This window comes from Anser brachyrhynchus, assembly GCF_964034855.1.
Source record: "Anser brachyrhynchus genome assembly, chromosome: 2".
Lineage (NCBI taxonomy): Eukaryota > Metazoa > Chordata > Aves > Anseriformes > Anatidae > Anser > Anser brachyrhynchus.
In genome coordinates this window covers 118,597,581-118,616,480 of record NC_137695.1, presented here as the reverse complement: position 1 = coordinate 118,616,480, position 18,900 = coordinate 118,597,581, and the positions used below count along the sequence as shown (strand labels likewise).

The 18,900-nt window shown below is 34.5% G+C and overlaps 1 protein-coding gene across 6 annotated transcripts in view; it reads right to left on the bottom strand.

Annotated features, from left to right (window-relative positions):
• Positions 1 to 368: 368 nt before the first annotated feature.
• The window catches only part of SNTG1 (syntrophin gamma 1), a 359,885-nt gene continuing 341,353 nt past the window's right edge, over positions 369 to 18,900 (bottom strand). For all 6 annotated transcript variants that reach the window (XM_080578706.1, XM_080578709.1, XM_080578710.1 and 3 more), the window contains 2 exons: positions 12,839 to 12,949; positions 369 to 4,399 (listed from right to left, as the gene is read on the bottom strand). In XM_080578706.1, coding sequence (XP_080434832.1) covers positions 4,241 to 4,399; positions 12,839 to 12,949 — 270 coding nt within the window. In that variant the 3' untranslated portion in view covers positions 369 to 4,240. The remainder of the gene's footprint in view (positions 4,400 to 12,838; positions 12,950 to 18,900) is intronic.

Genomic DNA, 18,900 nt, shown 5'->3' with positions numbered 1-18,900 from the left:
GATGTAGGAAACATCTTAAGGCATTGAATAAGCTAAATTATATCTAAAATAACAAGATGTAGTAAATACAACCACCTACTCCTGTGTTTAACTGTGCACTGAGATGTGCTGATCAAGTTAAAGCACAGAAAGTAAATAAGTATATTTTCATGGGATCAAGTACTAATTTGGAAAATAATATTTTTCAGTAATTTCCTCTCAAAGCATATTGATATTGTATATTATTATTTTACATTTTTATGAATTCTAGTTTGAATAACCAAAAGTTCAAATTACTGGTTTTCAAAAATAATCCACTTACAACTGGTTTGTGTCCACGAAATTCTTGCTGCACTTACTTAAAAAAAATAAAATGACAAATATTTTAAAGTATCCTAATTTTTATTTCAAAAATGCCTTCATGCTACTTGTTTGCAAATCTCTTTTGAAAACCTGGAACTGTATTTTTAAACAGATGTAGGAAATGAGATGTATTCATTATTTCACTGATGAAATCCAGAAAAAAAGTCTATAAATCTGCAACACTTTCATAACAAAATTATGTTAACACTACAGCCTAGCATATGGTTAGTTCTGTGGAGGTCAGATTATTTGAAATTTCAGTCATAAAGCAAATCAGACAAACCCAAATATATTTTGTTATATTTAAGAGTATGTTTTTTTGGTATGTTATATAACATCATTTCAATAGTCACAGCACCATAAGTATAAAGACTATTTTTTTTTAAATTAAACTTATTTAAGAATATAATACATAGAGAACAAATTATGTTTTACACTTTGAGTTTGTTTGTTCTTTTATTTGTTAAATATTTGCTTTAATTTTCATACAAATTTTTAGCAAGAGCCAATAGTTCATTACAACTGCTTTTTTTTTTTTTCATATTCAGTGGGCTGTGTTGACTTACAAAATGCATGTATTAATTATATATTATATGTTAAATGAGAGCAATATAAAGCCTGGATTTTTACATATGCACATGAGATTCACAATGATTCAGAATCTTCTTTGTGTATTTAAATGAAATATGTAGCTATTTAAATTAAATTTTGTTGTTTCAGCATTAGCTACAACTCATTGTTTGAAATTTTCCCTCGTTTCAAGGCTGAGTTTCTGACCAATTTGCCCCAAGAGGGCAAACCTGGATACTCTAAGGTCAGTGCCCAAGCCCCCCAAACCTCTTGTTTACAAACCAGTGCTGACCTGTAGCCAAGGCTATGGCATTTTATACTCTTCCAACCACACTTTTATCTTCTTGATACTAAAAGTATTGTTTAAGCCCCAACAGTTCAGCTCTTTGAAAAGTGGGGTTTCAAAAAACAAAACAAAACAAAACAAAAAGCACCAACCAACCAACCAAAACAAAACAAAACAAAAAAAATGCAGTTCTAATTTGCAGGCTAGTGTTTGTCTCTTAAATATTGTGTATTTAATGCCCAGTTAAAAAATTCTTATTGATAAATATAGCAGTTCTACAAACAAAATACATGACAGAGTTCTTTAGGATACCCTAGTGGAGTCCAAGCCTATCAAGTTCATGGCATGAGACCAGTTCTATACAAGGAGCAAATTATTTATTTACTTACTTATTTTTGGCTTTCATATCACAGAATCTCTTAATCTACTGCAATTCGCAATAGCATACTTTCTGCTGTTTTGGATAAGCATTATGTTCATTTAACTGTATTAAACATCTCTTAAATAGCTCAGTTTCAGTGGTGCAATTCTGCACTTCATATGAGCTGGTTGAAGGAAAAACATTCAACTGGCAGTTGATTAGTTCTAAATTCTGCTATTACCTGCAGAGCACATATTACTGAGGTGTTGGCACATGCCAACACTGGGATGGCTGAATGCCGCAGCAACACACTAACAAGAAGGAGATGATCTGGGAGTACAGAGGGGGAGAACTGTTATTAACAGATTCTGTTTTCATTCTGTTTTCAGCATTGTCAGTGCTCTGTCAAAATTTGCATTTCAAGTATATGACTTCTTGACAAGGACATTGCCTGAGTTACCATCAGTAAACCCCTTAGAATGTTGTAGTTTTAGATTCAAAACTTCTGGCACTTACAATCTCCCAGGAACAAACTTGAGATCCTATGGACAGCCACAGCATTATTACTTGCGATGCAAAGACCAGGCTCTGACTCCCTTATGAAGGGAAGCTTCATGTAAACAGGATAACTATGAAAATGTTGTATTTTGTTGACATTTAAAACATTTAATAGCTGGATAATGACATTATTCAATTGTATTTAGCAGGGGAAGTAAATGTGAATCACAAATTGAAAATAAGACATTTTTAATGGTGTAACACTTGGAGATGTACTAATAAGAAGTAAGCACCTACTGATAGTCATTTGGAAATGATAAAGAGTTACCAGAAAATATTTTTTCAGATTTTTTGGTTATAATCTGAATTCAGATTCTAGTACGTATATAACTAGAATCTTCTGCTATCAGCTTTACTTCAGTTCCCCATTTTGCAAGGACACTTTCTCACACACATAAATCCAAATATTTCTACTGCAAAGCAAAAAAAACAGATGCATAATTTGCCACTGCAGTTCATTCATCTTTTGTGTCTGCATTACATTTGAATTGTTCCCATTGTGAAAAACCTTTCTTCTGATTTCTCTTATGAAGTTTTCCTTATTTTAATATATAAAAGTGGATGTGAAAAATTTTGTCTTTCTGCTACACGTGAGAGGTTGTATCCCCAACCCTTACCTTCCATGAGTATTTATAAGAAGTTTAACTGGGGAAGGAGAAAAAAAAAAAGTTTTGATTTCAATATAATAAATAGAAACTCCAGAAAGTATTATATAAAATATTATGCACACACTGACTCTGCACTAACTGTTCTTTCTGCAGTCTTTTAAGTTTATATCCGGTCTGGCCAAAAAATCACATCACCTCTTTTGCTGTTTTAGCTATATCCTACACGTGCTCTCACCACTTTGCCATCTTCACTGATATGTGTAATAGCAAAAAATTAAATTATTTTGCAAAGTTATATTTAAATAAAGTTATTAGTTATGAGTGTACAAATCCTTCAGATTTCATCAATAAATGAGACCCTGGAACTCGTATGGATAATATGTAGTTGAGGGTGATGTAATATTTTTAATATACAAAGACATTATGCATTGTCACCTATTCTATCATTACAGGTTATTTATTTATTTATTTATTTTTATTCCTGTCTCTTACTAGCAATATATAAAAAGAAATTATTAAGAATTCAAAAATTGGACTCATTTTTCAAGCATAATTCAAACTCCTATTTTGTTGAGATCCTGAGTGGAACAAAGGTTAAACATGGGAGCAATGTATTAGGTGGATTATGTCTGAAACAAATTCAACAGCTAAGTCTTGTGAGCAAAAACTTTCAGATTTACAGAACTAGTTAACTAAAAAAATTGAGAAGTAAATAGCAGACATGATATTTTACACACTTGCACTTAACTTGTAATTAAAATAAAATACATATCACATTATCGTCACTTGAAGAACAGGGACTTACTCATGGAAGAAGGATTATGTTTTTGTTTGTTTGTTGTTTTGTTTTGTTTTTATTCTATATGCCAGTCAATATGGCTATATCTTGTTATTGTTAGAATAAAAGAACAAATAGAAAAAGTAGCATGACTCCATACTTCACGTATGGACACAAGTATGGATTTACAACAATGCTTAAAGTGCTTTCTTATTTGAGGAGATACTTACACAAATGCCTTTTCATGCTCATCTCCTTATCACCATGTACTATATGCTTGTTGCTTGCTCTTATGTCATTTATAACACAATCATTGGGTATTAAGTTCATTCTCAGAGTTTAGCATATTGTCATAAAAAAAATCTGAAAACAGGAAAATGACAATTCTATTTGTGTATTATTACAGCCATTTGAAAATTTTATTAAATACTGAAGTGCTTCATTGCATCATTTATTCCTTTGCTTCCAATGTTGCTTAAAGCACTATATAAGTACAAATAGATCATACTAAAAGCATATCCATCCTATTCTGGGGTTTTGGCTGGGATTATTTACTGGTGTCTTGCAGAACAGAGATGAATTTATGATCCGATGTGACCATCTATCTGCTGATGCTGCAAGATGTCTTGACTCCAGGATTGGTTTCCACGTACATGGTTCACCAAAGGTCTACATCTTATGAATATTTATACATTGTTGCGTCTTTTTCTGAAGTGGCAGTGCTGTAATGTGAGATATCAAGTAGTATACTTTAATTTGCCAGTACCAGAAGTTGTGGGAGCAGCAGAAGTTGTGGCTTGACTGCCTACAAACAAAGGGTCCAAACAAGCCACTTTGGCTGCAAAGAATGAGTGGATACAGTGAAGGACTGCAAACAGGTTGGAAAACTCCAGCTCCTGGAAGTGAAAACAAAAAGATTTAAAATGAAGCAAAAGAAGACCCCACAAACATACACCCAGGAACGAACCATGATTCAAACAGAAATAATTTTAATAGCTTGATGTAATTCTGCTGATGTGCCTGACAATTCTCCCTTATAGAGACTTACAGACTGAATTCTCTCTATTCCGTAAATAATTGTTTGGATGATGATATGGACCATTTTCTGATTAAGTGCTTCCACAGAAATATGAAGTCCTGCCTGGTAAAGAAGGAATGAGACAACTATATAGTACATTTTCCCCCTCACATTGTTAATACAAATCTGGCACATTTTGCATCTGACACAAAGTTCAGCAACGTTGAATTCCACATATGACACATTTATTTGTCATGTTACCTCACACTGGTAACTATTATTTTACCTATGTTGATTCTTTAGTTTTTGTTGTTGTTTTTAAGACATTCTTAAAAAGTGCTACAATCATACAGTGATATTCTGGCTCTGCCTTCACTGAGGCAATTATTGTTATTAAACCAAAAATAAGGAAAAGACTTCATGTTTTAAACTTATTAGCAATATTAGACAAAGCCCTTCTTGTTCTATTTTAATTTACATTTTTTTATAGCTCCTCAACTGAGGCTTTCTTAGACACCACAAGAGAGCAAATAAATAAAAAATACATTTTTTTAACATATATAAATTTGCTCCTTTGTGTCTAATTGACTTTTTCTCATCAATGAGATCATGATGATGACGCTTTTTTTTCAGGGTTTCTTCAGTATATGTTTTTGGTGTTGACACTTAATCAATAAACACCTGCTGTATTTAAAAGCAGATACTGAGGTATTTGAATACATATATTTGTAGGGATGGTGGTGCAGAGTTGCCATCTTTCTGCTTTGATTCAGTGTCTATGTAGATTTCTGTACTGAAGTCAGCAACAGATATCTGTCCTATTTGTCCTTCTGTCCAGCACTGGTATTTCCAGTTGATGTTTGCCAAGAATTTATTTTTTATGTTTTAAAGAATATAGATAATATTGTGAATTCAACAACAAATGATACAATTCTAAAAATTTCATTAACATGCAGTTTTCTGCCTCTTGACCTTTCCTGGAAGATGTTGTGTAAAACGTACTTCATGGAGACATTCACAAGTCCCTTATCTGCAAGGGGAACAACTGCCTGAAAGCAGAGGGCTGTGTGTGCAGAATATCCAGTGATGTACTAGACGAGTGGAGCTTTGTTCAACTCTCTTACAATCAGAGTGGATGTCCTTTGGACATTCTCAGAAATGAATTTTTAATTGCTCACAAGCTTCTTTAAGGTCCTAAGTATCAATTCTCAATAAGGAAGATAAAGTTTATGCCAGGTTTCACATACCTTCCACCTATGTCCATTTAAAAAATCTGTTTAGAGACATTTTCATTTTAAAATACTATGCTAGAGGTTCCTCCCCACCCACTCAAATTTTCAAAATAAGCAATTTTATCATAGATAGGAAAGAAAAAAAAGGAACTTCAAGAAACATCAGTCATTTAAATTAAGTTACTTTTCAGTTAACCCCTTTTTATTAATATCCTTCTGGTACTATAAAAATAAAACTGGAGCTTAAGACAAGAAAATAATTTAGCGGAACACGATATCACTTCTGTGTTATCTGTGGAAAGACTACCTTCTTGCTTATGTTTCAACAGAGCAAGTCTATTAAAACAAATAGTACAGTCTGAGAATTGTTCGAGTCAATTAGGTAATCCTACTAGCTTAAAGTTCTTATGTACATCATAATTATGGCTACTGGACACTGAATTTTCACAGTGCATTAGTACAATTACAACCAGTTATCACAGGTGTTTCTGCAACAGTAACACAATGGGAAGATCCATTGCTCAATGGACCTTCAATGAAAATGTGAGAGACAACAGCATAGCTGCTGAAGGTCCCATTGGTTCACTATTACTGACAGTAATGACACAACACATTACCTTGATTGTAAAGATGAGCACTAACAAGTCAACAAATGCTAGATTACTATTTGGCATGAAACATTATTCCTATTTCAGTGTCAATGTGCATATCATGTCATGTACTGAATGAAACAGGGACCTCTGTGATCACAGAATTTAGCTTGGTACACACATTCAAGGCAGTTTATGTTGAGGCTCCAAGTAACATCAGCTTGATTACAAGACACACACTATTTTATTTTATTTTTTTCCCTCACACCAGCTAATCAGTCATCTGCTTGTCTGAGTACACTTTCATCTAGCAGGATATTGTGTATTCCATACCCATCTTCAAATAAACAAACAAACTTTAAGAAACTTGAAAAAATATGCTGTCAAGCTATTAAGGGTGCCACCTGTAGGGAAAAGCAGATACTCTGAATCCTCAAAAAGCAAGGAAATCCAAACTTAAGCCCCATCTGTTTGTCCACGTACAATAATACAATTTACTGTTATTCCAATTTCCACACTGTTGTCTGTACCAATCACCAACAACCCTACTCTACCAAAAGTATCACTATACCCTCTCGGGCTCCTCTTGACCAATCTACTCTCACCCAACATTGTTGTCATTATGCTTCATCAAATGTGGTGTTAAATTGTCTCTATATATTAGGATAGAATCTGATTTAAACAGATATGAAACATATATTCCATGTGCAAGACGGAGGGAAACTAAAAACTGAGACACAAAAACCTACGCAGTTTAGAAATCTGAACTCAGAAAGCAGTCACTGCAACTGAGAAATCACTCTGTAAAAATCTGAAGGATGTATACTTAAAACCCATTTAAAGCTGATATTCTAAATTTGAAGAGCAGTGTGATGCTCACATAAAAAGCATCAAGGCTAAGAACAAGGATTAAATTAAAATTATACTTTGGAGAATATACTTGAAATGAGCAGAAATATCACCCTGGAAAATGGTAAAAGCATTCATCATGACACCTTGCAATGCACTTGAAAGCAAGCATTTTGTTCACATTGCAACAGCAGTAATTCAGGCTATTTGTCTTATTATAGATTATATTTCTATATAGGATAATTTCAAGTACAAATTAAATAGCATTAATTCCTATTAATGTATTATTAATTAAACAGTATTAATGCAAGGTCTTTAAATTTAAACTTCTTTTACTGATACTGTAGTTTTTCCCAGCTGAATGGATCTGCATTAGCTGATTTCTCTGCTCACCTCTGTTTCTTAATGCTCTCAGTTCAGGGAATCAGCTAGTCTGTGAACAAAAGCTAACCTGATACAGTATACCTGTGTGATTTTGGCCAAGTTTTGGTGAGAAAACTGTTCAGCTATGAAAAATCCCTTCAAGTTCAGAAAGGTGAAAGCACAGAGAGAAGTGTAGTTTTGGGGATATACACCATGCTTTGTTTTACAGTGCTGAAATGTAAGAACGACATACTTTTGCTCAGTCCAATTCTGTAGGTCTATTGCTATTCTAATTTACTAAGTATCAAATTCTTGCCCTTGTAATGGGACAAAGAAATTACTGTTTTGTGTGTTTATTTACAAAATTCAAGTGGAAATTGCATGTAGTAAAAAATCAGCAATAATCCTGATTTATATATATATATATATATATATATATTTATATATATATATATTCCATACTGTGATGTTTGGGAGCCTATATGTACGGAACCAGAATCTCTCATGGATTTAAGACACATTTTGTCAGAAAAACATAAAACAGTTTCCATTGCAGCGGTCCACTCCTCAGCCAGGTAAAATTGAAGAGTAGAGTACTCTGAGTTTATGTGCTGAGATTCTGTTAACTTCTGGAAGCTGCTATGATGCTGGAAAGACACTAACAGATCACTAAGCTATAGCTAAATAAATAAATAAATAGATAGCAAGGTGCCCAAATGAATCCCTTTGTGTCTTATAGATGAGAAATAAGCTCTGTCTTCTGAGTTTATTTTTTCAACCCAAAAGACAAAGCAGAGGGACATGTAGACTGCATGTTCTGCCATGTCGATAGCTCCATTTTGTAGCTCTCAGTTTGAAAAATTCTGTCTGACTGTGGAAACTTGTGCAATATCTCCTACTGAGTGACAGCTGGGAAATAACCTACAGATTGGAAGGTCTAAGGGATACCAATGATTAATGTTACCCCTAAATGGTTTTCGTCTCAGAAACTGCTTAGACCTTACCTTGGAGACCTTCAAGGTCATGTGTTTACATCCAGGCACCCTGCCATGGACCCACCAGTGTGACCTATGTTGATCACTGTTCAGATTTTTCAGACTCAAATTGTTCAAGTCTACAAGGAAACAATTCCTTTATTCTATACTATGCATCTTTATAGTAGCATAATACTGTTTCAGAGAGGTCAAGATAAAGAGAAAAAAAATTAAAAAAGGAAGTATTGGAAGTTTTTTTTTTTAATTATTTAAGAGAATGAGTCAAATGTTTAAACATGTTAAATGATTTTTGAGTTGAAAAGAAGTATTCCTCATTAAACAGTAACTAAATATATAGCATATGATGCCATTTTGAATTTTGTTAAGTCAGGCATGAAGCCCAATAAAAACTTTGAAAGGATATATAGGTTTCAGTGTTAGTAAAGGACTTTCTATCAGTTAGGAATACAATAGGAATATAAATCTGGCAGCAAGTGTGTTTCTCAGAAAACAAAACAAAACAAAACAAAACACCACCACCAAAAAAAAAGACAAAACCTGATGAAAGGATGTCATTCTGCATTTTTTCTCAGAAGTTTTTTTTTTTTTTTTGATTTTTTTTGATTCTTGTAACATTAACAGTGATTGCTCTGTATATTCAACTAGAATAAAGAGGAGACTTTGGACAACTATAAAGACAGCATGGCTAAGATTTAAAATGCTACTGCATGTCTATTTACTTATTTATTTATGTTAAGTAAAGCCCACTCACAGCTCTGAATGTATTTATAGAATAGAAACAAATGTATCTAAATTTTGGATCAGTATTAAATATCTAAGCACTCTGATACTCTTAATTTTCTAGATCATGAATCAATGTTCTAGATATAAAGGATATTATCACAGAGGCACAACGTGACACAGGCACACATATCTGGGCTGAGATACACAAGATGTGCAGCATTGTACATAGTGACGACTAGAAGCATTTGGATTTTGAAAATTCATACTCTTACAGGGAGGAAATATATGATGAAAACAGCATCATTTAAAAATAAATACAAAAATAAATCTGTGTCTGGACCATTTCATATTTTCAGGGTGCAACTGGATTATACTGCATTAAATACATTAACGCATCTTGTCAATGCCAGAGCTGAAACTCAGAGATGGAGTAAAACAGGCACTGGAGATATAAAAAGCAGGAGTCTCAAATCAAGTATGCACAAACCATAGCAGGTTCTGCACAGAGCATGTTACCATTGATGATGAAGAGGAAAAAGTACTCTCAGTTCTAGAGACTTTATTGAGCTGCATCATAGTTATCTGCCACGCCCTGCTTCCTCGTTACCATTTGGGAATGCAAAAGTGACGAGCCTTAAGATGTTGAGGTAACAGTTCCTCAGATTTTTTTTTTTTCCTCTCAACAGTAAGCTCTCATCCTACTATATTCTGATAATTCTCCATATAATATAACTCACATAAAATTATATTTACCTCAAGAAAATGTTACCCTGTGTTTTCCCCTTATAACAGTGGGTCTCCAGGACATGCAGAACACAGTTTCATTTAACAGTTGATGATAGCTTTGGCTATGAATATTCAACACAACCTTTAACAGATGTTTTAGAAAATTCCCATCATCTGATTCCAAATGAAGCCTTCATACAGCATGCATGAAACCTGGCACTACAAGCATTTCTGAAAATCTGATTAACATTTCCTAATGACTAGAGAGTTCCCTGAATAGCTATTTCTATAGCTCTGTAATGCTAGCAAAGTCCACAAAATACCACCTCCTCTTGTGCTGAGTAGTGCTTTAAATATTTGAAATGCTCAATAGATACACAAGGGGGCTATCCACAGAATTTTAAAGTAACCAAAGTTGAAAAAATATGACCTAAGAATCTTTTCCTTCATTTTATAGACAAGTTTGCCCATACTTCTTAGACTAAGCCACATACTTCATTTATAAACAAAATTGGAAGTCCTTACTATAGCACCTCACTCATTGGAAGTCCTCACTCATAGCACCTTCCAAAGACTACACAATCTGACGTTCTTTGATCATGATGTAACTGCTATACTTCGATCACTAACAAAACTAAATAAAAGTATATATAGATATATATATTTCCAAATTGATCAACAAGAAAGTTTAAACTCATAAGAAATAGAAGTACCTAGAGAACATGATAGCATGTTAATTAGGATGCTAGTACGGTTGTATAATATTCTGCCTTCATAAGGTAGAACCTTTTACCTTTATAAAAGGTAGAAAGATGACATTTCTTAGAAATAAAGCTCTGTTCATTTCAGCTGGGAACAGTAGCTACCATAAAGTACCAAGTTATCTCCAAGTCTTAAAAAGTGATTTACATTACAAATTTAATTTAAATCAGGAAACATTTTGATGGAAATTATTTTTCTTCTTCAAAATCTAGATTTTGTACTATGTACTGTTTTTAATTTGATGGAAGGGAAGGGAAGGGAAGGGAAGGGAAGGGAAGGGAAGGGAAGGGAAGGGAAGGGAAGGGAAGGGAAGGGAAGGGAAGGGAAGGGAAGGGAAGGGAAGGGAAGGGAAGGGAAGGGAAGGGAAGGGAAGGGAAGGGAAGGGAAGGGAAGGGAAGGGAAGGGAAGGGAAGGGAAGGGAAGGGAAGGGAAGGGAAGGGAAGGGAAGGGAAGGGAAGGGAAGGGAAGGGAAGGGAAGGGAAGGGAAGGGAAGGGAAGGGAAGGGAAGGGAAGGGAAGGGAAGGGAAGGGAAGGGAAGGGAAGGGAAGGGAAGGGAAGGGAAGGGAAGGGAAGGGAAGGGAAGGGAAGGGAAGGGAAGGGAAGGGAAGGGAAGGGAAGGGAAGGGAAGGGAAGGGAAGGGAAGGGAAGGGAAGGGAAGAAGCACTATTTGACTCTTGGATTCCAAAGAAAATTCTGAGAAATATTATTGCATCATTAACTTAGCTAGTCCTAAAATCTTGTATTAACATAATAGGAATACAAGACAGATATCAAAACAGAAATGACAAGTTTCATCCTTCAGCTGTACTCAGGAGCATCATAAAAGTTTCCAATTATTTGTTTAACAGAAAATCATCCTTACAACTTTAGGCTAAGTTATGGTTTCCTATTAGTGAAGAAAAAATCTGTAGTATTAAAACATTTTCTGAAGAAAATAGGAAGAAAATATTTATCCTTGAGAAGAAGCAAAATATGATTGTATTGAAAGACACAGTCCACCATACTTCATTGCTGTTGATTTAATGGAAGCTTTTACTTTATACTTTAAAAAAATATTTTATTGTATTAAGTATAACATTCAAAATCAAGTAAATAGCTGTTAGGTGAAGAAAGGAAAGGAAGGAAGAATAGCCGCTCAATGTTCCTAAACTGTGTTTTAACTCATGATTGCCCGAAATACAATGCCTTTTTTCTTAGTATACCTTATTATGCTGTGTTTTTTTAGCCCTTTTAGGAAACAATTTATTTAACCATTTCCTTTTCCTCACATAATGCTGTTGCATCTATTCAGCAATTTTGTCTCTGACAGACACGAACAGGAAAAACCATATACTAAGTGCTTCAAAAGCAAGGCGTAAAAGACATCCAAGCAAAAATATTTAGAATCACGAAAATATTGGGATTATAGCCAAAAAGACCTCTGATTCAGACTCTAAGGCAGTTCCAGTCATCAATGATCCTTGTAGATCACTTTTGCTCACATATATTGGGATAATAAATGCACTATTTTCAAAAGACAGACATAAAACTAGGCATAAATATCTCAGGTGACTGTTTTTGTAAATTAACTGCTGAATCAAAAGCGCAACTGAAAATGCAACTTTTCTAATTTTGAATTAGACACAGACAAAGATTTGATGACAACTTCTTGTAACAGGTTGCATGTTTAATCCACACTTTTTTTCTCTGAGAAATAAAAACAATGTTAGACCCTTGCTGGATTTTCTGACCAAGCTGACTAAAGGATATGTTTTGCACCATTTCATGATACAAGTATAGGGTGAGAGGGCATTCAAACTCTCAGCCATCTTTATCAAAATGATTAATAGTCTTTGCAAACATGTCTAAAACTATATATATCAATAAAATATACATATATATTTTATTAAAAGACTTTATCTACCAAAAATCCAAGCAATTCCTCCAGATTTCGTTTTTCTTTAAATTCATTCACTGCACACATTGATCTAATACTTTTAAGTAATTTAGTTTAATTTACTCCTCCTGTCTCCTAGCTGCTTTGATAACTGTTTTAATGTATATTGACTTTATAAAAGAGAACATGTATTGTTTTTACCTTTGCTTCAATTTGTTTAGTATCTGTGTTTTGAAACAAGAATTTGATTTTGCTCTTCCCGTCATCTGAAGAACCTTTGAGCTGGGAAAACTTGTACCTCCAAAGTACAGCCTAGAGGAAAAAAAAAAAAAAAAGCACAAGCAAGTCAGTGTACTTATTATGGTAAACTGTAATAGAAACAGCTGATCTCCTTCTAGGGGAACTTTTAACCTCCCAGTGGTACATAATTAAACCAACTGAATATTACATATGAATGTAGCATACTTTAGCAGTGTCTGATTGAGATCAGTCAGACTACATTTGTGAAATGTACTCTGAAATCCCTTTAACTATATTTAATCCAAATCTGTCACGCCAGAAGCCAAAGATTTTTCCTCTGAAGATCTGTGGATTCCCCGAGCCATTTGAAGCAATAACCTGTCACAAAATTCCTCTTTTTCTTTTCACAGGAATAATGTTATTAATAATAATAATCTAGTTGTATTTCCATAAAGTATATATCAAATTAAAAACAAATATCATATTTAAAATGACAAATAACAAAAGGAAACCTTGTAATGAGAAGTCATTTTCAGTTTACTTATGAAATCTCTGATCAGAAATTTAAGCAGATCATAAATTCTAAACATTAGTGGCCATTCAAGTCCTTAAATTATTAATTGCATTGCGTCATGTTGAAAAAAACACAGATTTCTCTACAGAATAAACATAGAATTAAAATATATATATAATTTATCTAGAAAAATGTCTGTTTATTATATATAATGTGTATTTACATAGAAAAACTGCTTTTCAAACTCTATTTTGTCTAGAAGTGGCAATGAGCTGTTTATTATAAATACTTTCAGCCTCATTAAAAGATATTTTCTCCTGCAGGTATTTTGAAGCAGTAGCATTTTTCATTGTGATTTCAGTATTATTTCACATAATTATAAGGTCATCCTCACTCATATTGTGCTGCTGCTTTTAGGAGACATTAATTTCACATGCATTGGACTTTATTTATTTTATTCTTTTGCTGCTGGTTTGTAAGTAAATGAATTCCTTTCAGTGGCTTAGCATGAGACTTCCATCTCTGTCTTTTGACTATATGTATTAAATGATTTAATATATAGTTGATATTGAACAGAATATGAGAGAGGTCAAATTCTCAACTTTCCTGAGCACAGGAAGGTCCCTTTGCTTCAGGATGTGTTGATTTCTTTACGCTAATAAGCTGCAAAAATCTCCAACATGCATCAAGTTAAAGTTTGCTACATTTATAATCGTCTAAGTAGATGGAGGAGGCGGGGAAAAGGGACAATATCTTAACTGTGTACAGTACACAATGCAAGATTTATTTTCCAGTAGTTGAAATTGAAGTTTGTAATTGTATATAACAAAAATTCTGTGTATATTTGTCCGTTTATAGTAAAAAAATAAGCTCAGCACCGCTTTCGTTCTCCACGTGTATGTGACGGGTGAGCTCTCATCTACCATAAACAGAGTTAAAGACATTCTGTTTCAGATAAACTAGAGGAATTTGGCAACTTATGTGAAACTATATCATATTTGTTTGATTTGCTGTCCTCCTGAGCACACCACTCTGTGCTACTGCGAACAGAATAGCTTCCTTGATCTCTAAATGTGTGCAATTCCTTTCAGCTGGTTTAATAATGACATTTGTTTATGTGCTGTGGATAATGAGTTTAAAAAACAAACAAACAAACAAAAAACAGTATACCACTCAGGTGGTTATACTTCCTACCTACATAGTAACCTCTATTTTTACGGGCCTATGTTACTCCACAAATCTTGTCAGAAAATCAAGACTACATCCTTTCCACAGGAACACCAAAGCTATTTAAGCATGTCATTTCCTAAATGAGAAACATAAAGGTCAATGATCATCTCTTTATCTCAGGAGAACCACAAAGAAATGTACTAATCCCTTTCTCTTTGCTGATGTATGGGGAGGCCAGGAGAGAGGTGCAGTTGTAACAAGGATCCTCAGTTGGGCAGTCAAAATCCTGGGGTACCTGGCCTATTCTAATTCAGATTACGTCTGAGTGAAAATGAAGGATGCACAGAACTGCCACACTTTTGCATTTCCCATGTAATTTTGCTACTCACTTCATTTGCTACTCACTTCACTCAGATGACAGAGAATCATAGTCATACCAAACCACAGGCATGGTTCAGGAACACATTTCAGTTTATGCATAACTTGAGTATTGAGTCCTACTTAGCAATGGCTTTTAAGTACATTGCAAAATCAGGCTTGTAGTGTGGAGGGACAAAATCCTTCTAGAGACTACTCCCAACAAGATTGCACTTCTTACTTCAGGATATCAAAACAAGTTCCGAGAACTGACATCTCAACAGCATACTTTGCAAAGAGTATTAAACCCTCTTCATCTAAAGTGTAAAGATTAAAAAGGCCATTGACTATGCATGAAATCATTCAGAAATGAAAGAACTATCTGTTTCTTTTGAGTGGTCTTCAACAAATTGCACACATTTTTTTCCAAAGACATCCACATGAGGGAGGAACCTTTTTATAAAAATAAGATTGGGGAAAATGCTGTGAGTTTTAAGTTATTAAGTCAGGAAAACAACATATTTGTAACACTAAAACGAGTCATCCTGCCTATTTCTTTTGTTCTAGAGAGAGAATTTCGGAAGGACAATTCCTTCATCCTGGTTTGAACTGGGATGAATAGTATTCATCCCAGTTCCTCCTGATACACTCTGGATGTGTATGCACCTCTTTGTTACATCAGAAATGTAACAAGTAGCTTAAACTAGATGTCCAAATTCTAGCTAGCTAAAGTGAGGTGAATTAATTAAGCATATATTCAGTAAGACCCTTTTAACTACTGAGAAGCTAAATGCTGTGCTGCATGGCCAGAACTGCACATTTCATGTGTAAAAGACGTACAAGATGCAGAATGATGTGACCCAGCAGTCAGACCACTCTTAAAACGTGGTACATTAGGGAACCCTGTGTTACTTTCTCTTGTGGTTTCATGTGTTCATTTTTAAGACCTGTTTGTTTTTTTTCATTACTGCAAAATGCTCAAGCAGTGAACAGGGATTAGACCTACCCTTTTTCAGTGACTACCTCATAGTGACAAACTATAAAGAAGAAGCAAGACCTACATGCCTAAATGCCCAGTTTCACAGAGATGTGCAAATACATTGCTGACATAAACACGAGAGGCAGAGTTTCACATTCTGTTATTTTTCATGTTTCCTATGGCCTTATTTCAGTGTCACAGTGCTCATTGTGACTGCTTTGAATACTAATTTTAAAGGCTAATTCTCCTGCATAAGGAATACACATCCCTGGGGATACTGGTCTATACCACTGGATGATTTTTCCATGTTTTTGAGCATCACAATTCTTCAGAACTGTTTGCTAAGTGCTTGCCTCAGAGAATTAAATTAGGTTGAATTAATTTTGTACAAATATATATATTTATGTATAGACTGACTTTTGAGCAATAAGTACATTTGTAAAACATGTTGGCTTTTTGAAAAATTATCAAAGAAATGAAGCGTGTGTCATATAAATTATTCTTAAATCAGTTTTTATGAATCATTTGTAATGGAAGTATTTAGTGGTCTGAATGTGTGTTGTTACTGAGCTCAACACTTTATAATACATTCTGACAGGGTTTCTTTTAGTTAATAAAAATAGCCTGTTCCTTTCTTTGTAAAATCTTCAGTAATTGTGCACATAGCCTACATCACTAAGAGTTTTTTACAGGACTGTGTATACTATTTTTAAGAAGCAGAGTATTTCGTTCACCCTGAAATAAATTTAACATGTGAACCAAGTGGCAATTCATTTCAAAGCACAAACTATAGTGTTTTTTGGTTTTTTTAGAGAGTCTTTGGTGAATGCTGACATCAACTGCTAGTGAGGACCCTGAGACACCTCTGAAGTCAAGGCACAAAATCTTATCATGTCTTGATGGAGGTTGATGATAAGGACTCAATATATACTATTTATCAGTGTGCCTTAGTTCCCTTTGAAAGGGAAATCTCAGCCTGTGATTAGAGACAGAACTTATCAGTAACAGTAAGCACTCTGATTTAGACACTGGAGGCTGAGATTATTGTATATACTGAAAATACTATCAGCTTCACAATTTGAATACATCCATTATGATCATGGAAAATATGACAAAGTTACATCCATGTATGGAGAGAAATGCATTGTAAGACAATCCCATTGAGCCAATATGGTATGCAGCATGCGTAACATTGAAAATAACCAAAAGAGATACATACTTTCCCCAACTGTTACTCATAGATCACTTAGGCTGCATTTTACATTTTATAACACTTGAAAAAATTAATCTCAAAGAATATAAGAATGTAATGCAAACAGATGAACAGTGCAGAAGAGCTGACAAATTAGGTGTAAGACCTCTCATCAGTTGATATTGCATTACTGTAATCAAAAAAATCATCAAAAAGTGATATCTTCATTGAAATTAATAGGATTTTTGTTTATTTATTTATTTATTTATTTATTGGACATACTTGGGACCAAGATTCTCCACGATAACATTTTAATGAGAAATATTTTATTTACAAATAATTATTTAGGACTTATTTACTCTAGTATTTGTAGTAAAATTACTATTACTTTCTGCAAGTATTATTTTGTTACAATTGCCCAAGGATGTTCTCTGCCTGCATATTTTTGTTTTATAGATAGGACATCAATGCAATACAAAAATGGTACATGGAAGAAAAGCTGTTGACTTCAGTACCCATAACAGTTTGCTGTAGTTCTCCACAGTCACAGAGATGAAGGGAAATTATGTTGTTTCTTTTCCTAGCACTGGTGCTAAATCTAGAACACATATTCTGCAAGGGACCTCAGAAAATATTTTCATGACTGTATCACATGACAGTTTGCTACTCATTGCTGTCATTTCAGAATGCTGAACTAAACTGCATTTTAAATTTTGATGAGATATCACTTTTTCTGAAGATACAATGAAAGAAAATTGGTTCTCTAGATAATTGTACCACAAAACTGTGAAATGCATCTTTATATAGGTACGATTGGGAGTGTTGGTTAGTTTTCGGTTTTGTTTTTGGTCAAGGGGCTTAAGTTACCCTACACAGCGATTGAATTACCAAACAAAAAAATAAATATCCATCTTTGTATTTTTATTTGCCATACTCCAAGGAATATACATAGAAATTGGACTGCCTGCCTAGTCCGTGACTCCGTAATAGATATATGATTTAACAAGGATATACTAACATGCATTTTGCATCAGCACCTGGGAAGAAAAGCTATATTTTGTCAATACGAGAGTCTCCAACCGGAACAGAATTAATTTATGTCCTATGGCTTCATTGAAGTTTATTGCCAAAGTATTTTACCTCTTCTATATTGGATTATGCACTGTGAACCAGTTCTGTTCTTGCAAGAAGTCAATGTACACTTACTGAGCTCATGAAATAGTTTTTGCACCTTACACTGCAACTGCATCATTTCACCTGTCAATGTGCATCACCAAATATGGATTTTCTCTGGACTCTTCGTTGACAAGAATAATAAAGTTTTTATTATGTAGTAGCAAAAGAAGTTTGGTCTTCAGTAGGATGCTTGGAAACAAAAAAAAAAAGCGCCCCTCACTACAAGAAGGACATGGAGGTGCTCAAGAGAGTCCAGAGAAGGGCAACGAAGCTGGTGAGGGGTCTGGAGAACAAGTCTTACGAGGAGCGGCTGAGGGAGCTGGGGTTGTTTAGCCTCGAGAAGAGGAGGCTCAGGGGAGACCTCATCGCTCTCTATAGGTACCTAAAAGGAGGCTGTATAGAGGTGGGCGCTGGTCTATTCTCCCACGTGCCTGGTGACAGGACGAGGGGGAATGGGCTAAAGTTGTGCCAGGGGAGGTTTAGGTTGGATGTTAGGAAGAACTTCTTTACTGAAAGAGTTGTTAGGCATTGGAATGGGCTGCCCAGGGTGGTGGTTGAGTCGCCATCCCTGGAGGTCTTTAAAAGACGTTTAGATGTAGCCCTTAGTGATATGGTTTAGTGGAGGACTTGTTAGT